The sequence below is a fragment of the Ochotona princeps genome, chromosome 3 (assembly GCF_030435755.1).
Source record: "Ochotona princeps isolate mOchPri1 chromosome 3, mOchPri1.hap1, whole genome shotgun sequence".
Classification (NCBI taxonomy): Eukaryota; Metazoa; Chordata; class Mammalia; order Lagomorpha; family Ochotonidae; genus Ochotona; species Ochotona princeps.
In genome coordinates, this window is record NC_080834.1 from 84,850,119 (window position 1) to 84,863,675 (window position 13,557).

General features: G+C 44.1%; 1 protein-coding gene across 2 annotated transcripts in view; it reads right to left on the reverse strand.

Moving 5' to 3' along the window:
- Window positions 1–414: 414 nt before the first annotated feature.
- CD80 (CD80 molecule) overlaps window positions 415–13,557 on the reverse strand; it is a 29,911-nt gene continuing 16,768 nt past the window's right edge. For both annotated transcript variants that reach the window (XM_058661945.1, XM_058661944.1), the window contains exons 4-7: window positions 9,911–10,189; window positions 5,551–5,646; window positions 4,677–4,792; window positions 415–1,844 (exon numbers count right to left, since the gene is read on the reverse strand). In XM_058661945.1, coding sequence (XP_058517928.1) covers window positions 4,692–4,792; window positions 5,551–5,646; window positions 9,911–10,189 — 476 coding nt within the window. In that variant the 3' untranslated portion in view covers window positions 415–1,844; window positions 4,677–4,691. The remainder of the gene's footprint in view (window positions 1,845–4,676; window positions 4,793–5,550; window positions 5,647–9,910; window positions 10,190–13,557) is intronic.

Genomic DNA, 13,557 nt, shown 5'->3' on the forward strand with positions numbered 1-13,557 from the left:
AGGGAAAAGCTGCTAGTATTTTATTTTGTTCTTGGACCTCTCTATTCTTACTCTGAGAATATTGTTCACAGGAGCAAGGCTTATGAGGCAGCTCAGTGTGGTAGCCTAAGACATGGGCTCAGGGGCAGACCAAAAAAAGTAGTGTGTGCTTCAGAATGCGTATTAAATGAAACATGCCATGTAAGGCGGTTGGCACTGAGCACTGGGTGATAATAAACAGCGGTTACAAAGGTCTGAGCCTCTGCACAGTGGACTGGCTCCGTGATTTACATGTGTTACCACCACATTTCACAGGCCTGTTTGCTCAAGCAGACCATTCACAAATCGCTGGCAAAAATCACAATCCATTCAGTTTTGTATTCACATTCACATAGAAGTGAAATCTTTCCACCGCAAATTATAAAACTGGAGAGATGTTTTTAGAAATAATTTTATTCATGTCACAAACATATTAATAAAGGTAAGGTATAATTGAAAAACACCTTTATCAAATGTAATAACTTAATATAATTTATTTGATATTACAGTTCCCTCAGTTGATCCTAATTTATGTTTTTGAGGTCTCATCAAGTCTAACTATTAAGCAGTTTTCTGTTCTGTTCTTGTGTCTTTGCTCTGAAGTCCTTGTCAGTCTACTCCCTTTATTTCCTTCAGAGATCTAGTTTTGAGAGCACCCGTTGAAAAAGTGTTGCTGTGTTTCTGATGTTATGTAGTAGCATCTGGTCTGTTGTTAGCTACCAAAATTAAACATTTTCAGCTCAGCCACAGTTGGGAAACTCCGTCAGCTCTTGCTGTACAGTTCCAAAATTTCAGATGACATGTGATTTCCCCAATTTGAGTTGGGTCCATGGATGGTATGTTGGGTCACGAAAGGCATTTTCAGAGAAAGAGGAGTCTAGAGTAACAGAAGCAGTCATCACAGATGACTACTCCTTTGTCTGCTGATGTCAAGCATCCAGAACTAGGAAGGAGGAAAAGCAACTTGCGGGATCTGAGGGAGCACTCAGTACATTTTTATCCTTTAGTCATTTTCTCTGAAGGTAGCTTACTGCTTAGTACATATGCAGTTTAAAAAAAAAAAAACCTCATTTTAAATGAGAACTTTTTCATAAATATTTTACAAGTGAGGTCAAAACTAGCATAAAGCCATTTAAAGAGAGTATCAGTCCAATATGAACCAGTAGATTGTACATTTTCAGACTATTCTCCAACCTGTTACTCAGGTATGAGAGGATATTTATCTTATATGTCCAAGAAAATTCTGTATGGAGAGTCCTACTTGATCCTGAACTTGGTTGGGAAGTGGGAGAACAACAGAGAACACAGTGAGGCCAGTGATACTTCCACTATCCTCATTTAGAGATAGATATCAAAATGTTTTCCTGAAGGTTGCATTCAACTGTTAAAAAAAAAAAACATTAAATCTTTCTCTGGCCTTGCATCAGGAAATCAGGCCTGGTTGTGCATGGACCCTATTTGGAGATGCACTTCGCTGACATGTATATATGTGCGTACAAAGCACTCTTTCTGTCCTAGGGTCAAACAGATGAAAGAGCACCAGAGCAGGGAGCTCTGACCGCGACAGTTCCATTCCCCTCCCTGAGTCACAGCGTCCTTGTCATTACTGAGACCAAGTATCCTCTAACTTCCCCTGCTGGGTCTAAAGAATCCTTTTGTTTCTTAGTCCCATGTTCAGGGTCGCCAGAGCTACTTCTGTGCTCACAGTATTCCTCTGGACACTTTTCTACAGAGTCTCTGAAGGAAAGCTCCATGAGGGACAAGGCAGCAGTCTTGGCCATCTGATGAAGTCCTTGGAAGAGGTCAGTTGCACATGGAGGTGGGACCTGAGGAAACAAATGAATAAAAACTTTAAATTTTTAAACTTTATCTCAGGGTCAAAAGATATTCCCATTGTGGGTAACTCAGTAGGCATTTATCTTGATAACTAAAGGATATGAAGGGGGAGCTGTGTTGGGTAAAAAGTTAGAACTGGTCTGGTGATTTTTTACTACATAAAGTGTGCATCAGGCAAATAATTGAGCACCAGCTAATGCCCAGAAGTCCAACTGCTCCTGATCATCATAGTCTTCTGTGTGTGTGGCCAACAGAGAAGAAAACTCTCCTCAGTAAGTCTACAGTCTGGTAAATGATACAATGCCTGTGAAAGACCCAGGGTGTATGTGACGTGCCGTACACAAGTCCAGTGGTGCACCTGCTTGAACTGCACAAAAGAGCTACAAGAGACTTGGCACAGAATACTATATTCACGGCTTCATTGTGAAGTTGGAGTAGATGATCAGAGACTTTAAGATAGAGGGGAAATCCTAGATAATTGCACAACTTGAGGAATAACACCCGGAGGAGTGAACAGTAAGCTGAAATGAAACAAGGTAGGAAATTGGGACTCTGTGTTGGGGAAGACTTCAGAACACATACTGATGAACAGAACTTGATGTTCAGTTTGAGTTATTTTTGCTACTTAAACATACAACCTCAGGCACATCATTCAAACACCGGGAGCCCCAGATTTCCCAGCCGCTAAATGTAGATAGAACTTGCTCATAAGAAGAATTGTTTTTCTTTCTAAAGATTTATTGGCTTTTATTGGAAAGGCAGATATACAGAACCTAAGCCTATTTGAAGCTAGGAGTCAGGAGCCTCTTCTGGGTCTCCCACACGGTGCAGCGTCCCAAGGCTGTGGGCTGTCTTCTACTGCTTTCCCAGGCCACAGGCAGGGAGCTGAATGGGAAGTGGGGCAGCCGGGACTAGAACCAGTGCCCATAGGGGATCTTGGCGCATGCAAGGACTTTAGCCACTAGGCTACCACGCCGGGCCCAAGAATTATTTTTGACGACTCAGATGAAATACTACTTTTGCAAGACAATAGGCTGTTATATAAAACTCAGGTGCTATATTTCATTTTCCTTTTTTTCAGAAAAAAGATTTATTTGAAAGAGACACTGAAAGAGCAAGCTTCTGTTCACAGATTGACTTTCCTAGGTGGCCCCAACAGCTGGGACTGGGCCAGGCTTAAGCCAGGAGCCTCAGCTGGGTCTGACATGAGTGGCAGGAGCCCAAAGACTGAGGCATCTTCTACTGCAGGAAGCTGCAAAGGAAGCGGAACAACCGGAAAGCAAGTCAGTTCACCTGGAGTGGCTTTACCTGCTACACCGTAGCACCATCCCCCCTTTTTTTTCCCAAAAGATTATTTTTACTGGAAAGGTAGATGAGATTTATGGAGAGAAGGAAATACAGATCTTCCATCCACCGGCGCATTCCACAAATGGCTGCAACAGCTGAAGCTGAGCTAATCAGGAGCCAGAAGCCTCTTCTGGGACTCCCACCTAGGTGCAGGGTCCCAAAGTTTGGACCATCCTCCTGCTTACCTGGGCCATAAGCAAGGAGCTGAATGGGAAGCGGAGCAGTTGGAACATGGACGGATATCCACATGAGATCATGGTGCTTGCAAGGTGAGGATTTAGCCATTGCACCAGGTCCCTCCATTTATTTTTTTAAAAATATTTATTTGTTTTTATTGGAAAGCGAGATAAAGAGAGGAAAAGAGACAGGAAGATCTTCCATCTGATGATTCACTCCCCAAGTGAGCCGCAATGGCTGGAGCTGAGCTGATCCAAAGCCAGGAGCCAGGAGCTTCTTCCAGGTCTCCCTTGTGTGTGCAGGGTCCCAAGGCTTTGGGCCATCCTCGACTGCTTTCCCAGGCCACAAACAGGGAGCTGGATGGGAAGCAGGGCTGCTGGGATTAGAACTGGTGCTCATATGGGATCCCGGCATGCTCAAGAGGAGGACTTTTGCCACTAGGCCACTGCACTGGGACCCCCTCCATTTATTTTTAAAGACAGGTCTATAGATTCTCATTTCTTATGCTGGGGTTACCCTAATCTTATAATAAATCAACGCTAAGATATTCCTGGAGGCTGTAACTATCTTCAGTCCTTAGATTGCAACATCCAATGCTTCACTTCCATGAGCACGCTTGGGAACTTTAGAACAGAAATCTGAGTTAACAGCATGAGTGCTGCCCAAGTAAATGCTGTATCCAGATCCAAGAAATAATTAAGTCCAAAGCTTTGGACGCCTTTCACTGGCTTCTATTGTGGTCAAATGAGGCATCTAGAAACAATGCCACCTGAAGAACAATGGATAGAACTGAGGATGTTGGACTAAGGATATCAGTGAGAAGTTATGATTTTACTATAGGCACTGGTGTCTCTGCCAGGTGTTTAGTAAAATGATGTGCCAGAGTGACTTTTCATGACTTTGCCTCTCTAGGATAAGCCTGTCAGTTAACAGGCCAAGAAACCAATGACAGTTACTGTGTTACTACAAACTGCCCCCAATCTGTATCCATTAGACCTGAGAGACACAGGGCAATGGTGAGAAGGAGCTGGCAGGATACTACTTCAGTGCTTTACAAAGAAGGGAAGGCATTGAGCTGGCTGATGTGAGGGGAACATGGTAGAAGGCAGAATGACACAGCCAAAGCTAAGGTTGTGTAAGCAAGTTATGTGGGGGAGAAAGCAGAGGAGTGCCGGAGGTTGAGAAGGTGGGGTAGCAGGGAAGACCCTGAGTTTGGTACTGAGAAGAAAGGAGGTTCAGCTTCATGTTCACAGCATCCCATGTAACCTGCATTTGTGGAGTGGAGCTCCAAGGGTTACCTTCAGCTGTTTGGCTCAGCCTGAGGCTTGTGCAGCTCCTATGTAGATGTGGGGCAGCCTTTGTGTTTCCCCGGTTTCCTCATTCTTTCTTGTTCTTTCCCGCCTTGGAACTAGTCCTTGGAGACAAGCATAGACAAAAAGAGTGATTGATGAGTTCCTGTCAAATTGTGCCTGTGTGTTTCAGCAAGCCTTCAGAGTGGCTTACATCCGGACAGTGTTTCTCAACCCAGTGAGTGTTCAAACCTCTGCCCCCACCCCTAACACACACACACACACACACACACACACACACACACACACACACACTATTTGACAATGTCTGGAGACATTTTTGGTGATCACAATTGGGGTCAAGTGCTAGTGACAGTACACTCTAGGGAAAATTTTAATATCCTAAAATACACAGGACAGCACTGCGAAGCAAAGACTTGGCTGGCCCCAAATGTCAATAGGAACAGTGCTGGAGATAGGAAACCATGAACTGGAGCAGTAAGGCTGGTAGGCTGTGCTAGAAATGTTCCTGAGCCCATCAGAACCCCCGTCCCACCCTAGAATGAGGTGTTCTTTGCCTCAGTGTTCCCAAGCAAATACAAAGGGAAAATGAAGAGCTAAATGAGACGGTGTCCCGAGAATATTGACTTCTTGTCTTTGTAACACCAGTGCCCAACAGGGAACCAGCCACACGGTAGATATCTAAGAAATGGTTGTCTAGCAAATGAACTGCACTTGCTGGCACAAGTCATGAAGACACTAAGGTTTCCTTAGTGTTGCTACAAATACGAGAAGAGGCTTAAATCTCAGCGAGGTGCTGGCGCACACTGATAAGAGTTTGGCCTTCTAGGAAGTGAGGTGATGTTCACATGTCAGTACTTACTGTAGATCAGGAAAATGATTACTGCAGCAATGAAAACCATGCTTCCCAGGACAATGGCCCACAATGGATACTCATGAATAGGCGGCTCTGGCTTGGCTGTGGAGGGCAAAGAAAGAAGTCAGCTGCTTGATTTCCACTCTCTGCCTCTTCCAAATGCGATTCTCTGCCCAGTCAGCTCCTCAATACACAGCTGCTAGCACTTTTCTTCCATATTCCTTAGTCAGACACATCCTTCTGGTTAATTTATAGTCAGCTGTCAGATATTGAATATGAAAAAGACAATTCAAACTTGTGCATTTACTGAGTTAGGATGGCATAAGAAAGATATTCTAGGGCCCAGCATAATAGCCTAGTGGCTAAAGTCCTCGCCTTGAACGTGCCAGGATCCCATATGGGCGCTGATTCCTATTCTGGCTGTTCCACTTCCCATTCAGCTCCCTGGCTGTGGCCTGGGAAGGCAGTCAAGGACAGCCCAAAGCCTTGGGACCCTGCACCACGTGGGAGACCCAGAAGAGGCTCCTGGCTCCTAACTTCAGATTGGCTCAGCTCCGGCCATTGCAGCCGTTTGGGGAGTGAACCATCAGAAGGAAGATCTTCCTCTCTGGCTCCTCCTTCTCTGTATATCTGCCTTTCCAATAAAAATAAATAAATCTTAAAAAAAAAAGAAAGATATTCTAAGGAGATATTTAAAAACTGATCTTGTCTTCATATCTCCTAGCAGATATTAATTACTATGAATTATTACTAGTGTTTGATGGCATGGCTTAGATGTACCTTATTTTCCATTGTCTAGCTGTCATGCTTTCTACCTTTCTCTTGGCATGTTCTCTCTCTCTCTCTGGTAGCTGCCAAAAGGTAGAGGGCCATTTTTCAATCATTTTCAGATACACTTCTAAGAAAACCACAAAGTCTTACAGTTTCTAGAGGGATTTAAAACAAAAAGGCCATGTGAGAAGAGAAGAGTGGATGTGGCTCACATTGAGTGGGAGCATCTTGGAAGAGAGCTCTGCAGATCAGCTCTGAGCCACTGTTCCAATTCCACACACAAAAAGTATGTGTGGGGCCCGGCGGCGTGGCCTAGTGGCTAAAGTCCTCGCCTTGAACGCCCCGGGATCCCATATGGGCGCCGGTTCTAATCCCGGCAGCTCCACTTCCCATCCAGCTCCCTGCTTGTGGCCTGGGAAAGCAGTTGAGGACGGCCCAATGGTTTGGGACACTCCATTGTGGGAGACCTGGAGGAAGTTCCTGGCTGCTGGCTTCAGATCGGCACGGCACCAGCCGTTGCAGCTCACTTGGGGAGTGAATCATCGGACGGAAGATTTTCCTGTCTCTCCTCTCTGTATATCTGACTTTGTAATAAAAATAAATAAGTCTTTAAAAAAAAAAGTGTGTGTCGGTGCCGGGGGGTGGGGGGAATGCAGCAAAGGACCTGGTTGGGAGGAAGATGTTAGCTTATGTGGTACTTCCACCATTCCTGCTTATCAGGAGCAGCAGATAAACTAAGTATTTCTCAACTCCTTTGAGGACCAGTTAGCAACACCATTGGGAAAGGGAAGGGACAGAAATCGAATGGACTGCCAGCAGCTCTTTCTCCTCTGATTCTCTGGTGTGGCTTACAAATAAGCATGAACATTTACAAACCTGTGTCCCAGTTGAAACCTGTCCCTTGCTGCTTGCTGCACTCATTTTTTTTTTAATTTTGTTTGGGTTTGTTGTCTCAGTAGGTTCTTCTTGTCCTTTAACTGTCCCCGTGGCTCTGTCTGGGGGCCCCATTCTTCTCTCGCTGACTCCAGTCCTCCCACATCCAAGGCCCGAAATGCCATGATTTCTACACTTGGATGTCCTATTTCTGAGCTCCCGATTTGTAACTCCAATGGCCAACCAGATGGTTGGGTACCAGCACCTCCACCTGATGAACATGAAACAGTATTCTTCCAAAACACTCCTGCCACCTGCATTCCTCCATTTCAGTGACTAGTGACATCAACTATTATCCAAATAAAAGTGAGGTATCTCATTGTGATCAGTACATTTCAAGATGTTTCTATTCTACATTTCGAAAAATCTCCGTAATTGGTGCCTCTTTTCCAAATATCTTGCAACAACTATCTGCATTCAGACTTTTCTGATTTCCCATCTTAACCCTCCAAACTAGCCTCTTCAGCTCAGATGTGATAGGATCTGATACTGCTACCACAGCAAGCATTCTAAATGCCATTTGCATTACAGTGCACCCACCGCTTAAAGAGGAAGAAAAGTGTTGTGGTTTTTTTCCTTCCTTTTCCCTCCCCCCCCCCCCCCTTTTAAATTCTGAAACATCAGATTGAATGGCGGCAAGTGATTACAGGGCTGGCTTTTACACATCAGAACGGATAACCCAGATGCCCTTCCTGTGGTCCTGTAGAAGGATCACCAGCTCTGGCTCACACCTACCTTGCTTTGTGAGGCTACTCCACACCCATTCATAAGCTTCATTCAGCCTAGGGAGGGGATGACTGCATGTGAGGGAAAGGAGGCAGATCCAGTAGCAGCAAATCAGCCCTGTCCTGATGCCTATTGGAAGTGGGGTATCACGCCACCAAATCCAAGGCGCAAAGAATGTGAGGACACCTGCACACACAGGTCCTCAGACAGCATGAGAGACACTCTCTGGTCTATTTTCTCTCACTTACGGAGAACACATTGAACAGGTCCACACTAAAAGAATCACACATTCAATCTCTTTAACTAATTTGGGTGTTTTTTGTTTTTTGTTTTTTTTCCAGGTTGTATATTTACACAGCACAGCTTTACTCACAGCCTTGTAACATTTGCAGCTACTGTTACACACCTCATGTGTGTGTGTTTCTGCATGCAGGCCTTGACCACACTGATGCTTTATGGGCGTATGACTCGTACTCTAAATGGGGTCTGTCATCCACTGTATGAGATCTGATTATTTTTACTCTACAGCTCTCCGACCGCAAAAAACCTATATATTGCCAAACAGCACACACTAGCTTCCCACTGGTTTTGGTAAGCACCCCAGGTTGGAACACATCCTTGTCATTCTTTATGTCTTGTCCATGCCTCCTTTGTTGCAGCAGAAACTGACTGCAAAGTCTAAAATATTTACTATCTGACTCTTTCCAGAAAAATTTTACCAGCTCTTTTCCTAGAGTCCCATTTATTCATATTCCAATTATAAGAAGGTCTAAAGTAAAATACGATCAAGCAACGATTGCTGATTTCTCTCTTATTACACCCTACTTTTAGTCAGAATAAGCTAAAATTGATTTACTAAAGATATACCTATAAAGCACAAATAAACTCTGCATTAATAAATCGTCTTTACTACATGGCAGAAACCCCATTTTCCTATTTATTTTAGAATGCATAAAAAATGATTGAGAGAGATGAGTTTGAAGTAGCTACTGACTCATGTCAAAATTTGGTTTACATTTGAACTTTTTCTCAGGAAATTTTATCTCATTACCTTTTGAGGGAAATAGTAAAAGAAACCTCCTTCAGACTGAAAGACTGGGAGTAAATCATACACTAGAATTAACCTATCTCCTTAATTACAAGTAACAGTCAGAGGTAGATGTAATACATGATGCAACTGGATATTACATGCTGTGCTACAACCTTGCATGCCACAGGCTGCCAGGTGCGAGGGCACGTTTCTTCCCATGCAGTCACAAAGCCGATCTTGGGAGTAGAGCCAAGGGTTTTGTATAATTGGCCACACGTGTTAGACATCTGTTTTAAGCATCTGAGTTCTTTTGCAGTAATATATGAGTTTGTCATGCATTTGCTTATAGAAACCCACTGTTCTCCTGTTTTTCAGATGATCTCCCCTTTAGAGAAAAGGCAATTCTGCAACTTTGCTTCCTATAGCATAAAGTATTTGCTCAAAAATGACCTCTTTTTCAGGCCTGGTCCTCAAGGAGTTTGTGTTCACCTTCCTTACCAGGCTCGGCTCTGAATGAGCTGGTAGTTTTTAAATAAGTCGTGCCTACCTACAAAAGACAATAATCGGACACTTGGGAACGTGGCAGTCGGTTCCGCTAAGTGAAAGTGCAAGAGCCCCGAGGGCAATGGTGAAGCAGGACACATTTAGACAATTCCACTGTAACTTCCCACTATGGTTACCTGAGAGTTAGCAGTTATAGGATTCTGAATGTTAGGATCTTCCCTAAAAGAAAATAAAATTAGTCTAGTAATATTATCATTCCTTTACAAGTCACAATATCCAGCTTCATTTGCATATCTAACATACTATCAAAGTCAAGATGCCTGATTCTTAAATTAGAGCTGACTGGGTTATTTTCTTCTCAAATTGGATGCGATAGAACCTTCCCAGGATGAGGCTGCTTACGTTTGTGCCATGTGAAGGTCTGGGACACCCTGGAGTCTCCGTACTTGATGAGACACATGATGCTGTGGTTTTTCGTTACATTGAATTCCAGGTCACTACTAATCGTGTAGAGAGTGGTGTCCAAATCTTGGGAAACGGTGGTGTTGACAGCACTTAATTCTCCATCTTCCCACCAGGAGAGGTGAGGCTCTGGAAAACCTCCAGAGGCCGAGCATCTTATCCTTTTGATGTTAGGGACTGGATCTCCAACGTCAACTATGCTAGGACTGGGAAAGTCAGCTGAAGAAAGAACAAGCATGCTGTTATATGCCATGTGTGAGCATATTTTTTAAACAAATTGTTTAGCTTTTATGAGAATCATAAAATGGGATACATGCAACTTCCCATCAATCATTAATAATTATGTGTAATCCTTGTAGTAACTTGAGTTTGAATTCCTTTTTTCAATTCTCTGCCACTTGAAAAGGAAGATTTATTTATTTGAAAAGCAGAATTACACAGACAGAGAATGCTTCAATTTGCTGGTTCACTCCCCACATGGCTGCAGCAGCCAGGTCTGGGCCAGCCTGAAACCAGGAACCAAGGATTTTTATCCAGGTCTTCCACAAGGGTGTAGAAGCCCAAGTAGTTAAGCCATCTTCCATCGCTTTTCCAGGCACATTAGCAGGAAACTTGATTGGAAGTGGAGCAGCCAGGACTTAAATGAGCATCCATGTGAGATGTCACTATCACAGATAGTGGCATAACCCACCATGCCACAACACTAGCCCCCTCTGCCACTTTGATGGTGATAAGAGGGCATTTGTTAGAGAAGGAAGAAATAGGTTTAAGGAAGTGAATGTTGACATAGTACCTGCAATTGAGAGAGGCAAGAGAAATATAAAAAACTGTTTACTGGGCTTATGTTTGTTAGCTTTGGGCTTGTGTCCGTTAGATCTGGACATTACTTTATTTTGTCTTTTTAACGTTCCTGGAAGGTAGGTTGTAGACCAAAAAGAAAACAGGCCAATATATTAGTAATTTCATACAATTTAACCCAATATAATAGTCATCTTTAAAAAAAAGATTTATTTATTTATTTATTTATTTGAAAGGCAAAGTGATGGGGGTGAGGCAGAAAGAGAGAGAAAACTTGTCCTTTCTGGTTACTCCCCGAGTGTTTGCAATAGCTAGTGCTGGGACAGGCTGAAGCCAGGAGCCAGGAACCCGATTGTGTTCTAAGTGTGTGGTCAGGAACCAAGTCCTTGGCCCTCACCTGCTGCTCCCTGGGCATGTTAAAGAGGAGCTGAATTAGAGCAGCTGCAGTTCCAGTGTGCACTTCAACATGGGGTGAAGGCGTCCGAGCTGCAGCTGAACCCTCTGAGCCCCGAGACTCACCCACAGTTTTCATGTCAGAAATAATCCCGCTGAGGGTTTGTGAAAGAACAGCTGCTCCATGGCACAGCGTGCATCTGAAGTCCAGCTTTCCTGGGTCCAGAGCTGTGCGTCATGCTCTGCCCTTTGTTCCCTTCCTTCCTCGTATGGGAGGTGTACGCAGCTCTTGTGGGCACACGGGAAGTGAACCAGAGAATGGAAAATCTCTCTCTTTCTTACCCTCTTCTCTCTTTCTCCCTCATCTCTCCTTTGCACCTTTCAAAGTGAGCGAAAACAAATGCCAAAATGGTGGCCACCGGTTTGTGTCCTGGCAGCCCCAGTTTCCATCCAGCTCTCTGCTTAAGGCCTGGGAAAGCAGTCAAGGCGAGGATGGCCCAAAGCCTTGGGACTTTGCATCCACATGGGAGACCTGGAAGAAGATCCTGACTCATGACTTCACATTGGCTCATTTTCAGCCATTGCGGCTGCTTGGGAAATGAATCAGCAGATGCAAGATCTTCCTATATGGGATCCCAGGCATGCAATGTGAGGACTTTAGCAATTAGGCTACCATGCAGGGCCCACCATTATTATTTCTTACTCATTAATTTATCCTTAAGATTAAATTATTACCCTTGAGGGCCCGGTGGTGTGGCCTAGCGGCTAAAGTCCTCGCCTTGGACGCCCTGGGATCCCATATGGGCGCTGGTTCTAATCCCGGCAGCTCCACTTCCCATCCAGCTCCCTGCTTGTGGCCTGGGAAAGCAGTCGAGGACGGCCCAAAGCTTTGGGACCCTGCATCCACGTGGGAGACCTGGAAGGGGTTCCTGGTGCCGGCATCGGATTGGCGCGTACCGGCCCGTTGCGGCTCACTTGGGGAGTGAAACATCGGATGGAAGATCTTCCTCTCTGTCTCGCCTACAATAATAATACAATAATAATAAAAATCTTTAAAAAAAAATTATTACCCTTGAACCTAACATCGAAAACACTTCCTTTTGTTCTGGTACCATGGCCCAACAGGCTTACCCTCTGCCCTCAAGAGCTGGCATTCCAAAATGCCTGAATGTTCTACTTCCCATCCAGCTCCCTGTTTGTGACCTGGGAAAGCAGTCGAGGACAGCCCAAAGCCTTGGGATGCTGCACCCATGTGGGAGACCCAGAGGAAGCTCGAGGCTCCTGGCTTTAGGTCAGCTCAACTCTAGCTGATGAGGCCACTTGGGGAGTGAACCAGCAAACGGAAGATCTTTCTCTCTCCTTCTCTTTGTAAATCTGCTTTTCTGATTTAAAAAAATCTTTAAGAAGAAAAGGAAATTATTACTCATGTTCAGCTCTGTACTTTACTGTGTAATAAACTACGGGAATGCGTTAATATCAGGGCTGCATTATAAATCATGCTTTCCAGATCTGCATGGTTTTAGACAAGCCTCAGTTTTGTCTCCTATCCCTTTTGTGTGTGACTTGCTTAGGGTTGCTGCTCCTATGGCCTTGCAACACCATAAGCCATCAAAGAATGACTTTTGCATCTCACTTTGAGTCAGTTAGCTCTAGTTTTCACCAAACTTAATGGGGAGGGGTTGAGCATCTGATGAGAAAAGGAAAAGAGAAAAGTTTTTTTAAAAAGTAAAAGCACGTTTAATCTAACCTGTTAACTAGTATAGCAAGTTTTCAAATAGTCTGCTAACAGAGGTTTTCATATGAGGGTACTTCAAAAAGTTTATATAAAATGGAATGGAAAGTTTATTTTGGTGCAAAGACAATTTAAAGTTCACACATAGTTTATTCATAGCACTTATTTTCCATAAACTTTTTGAAGACTGCTTGCATGTTTCTATGCTGATATTTTATTATAATTTTATAATTTCAATTTAAAAGTTCATTTATTTCTTTTGAAAGGCAGAGAGAAAGAACACTCTTCTGGCTCATTCCCCAAATGCCCCCAACACCAGGCTGAGGCCAGGATCCTGCTACCTCATGTGGTGGGGAGGGATGCATTGATTCAAACCAGAGCCTGCTGCCTTCCATGATACACATTAGCAGGCAGCTGGGACCGGGAGCAGAACTAGGGCTCAAATGCTGGCTGTGTGGGATGTGGGCATCTTAACCATGACATCTAAATGCCAACTCTGCATTCTGCAATGTTAACAAAAGTAGTGTCATCAATTTTTACTGGTTTTCCTGAGACTTCCTTATTTTAGCACCAGAAACTTTGTGTCTCAAAAACCCCTCAATCCCAACAACAGAGAGTGGGTTACTGCTGTGATTCAAAGATGTTTCATTCCCCCCGGCACTCC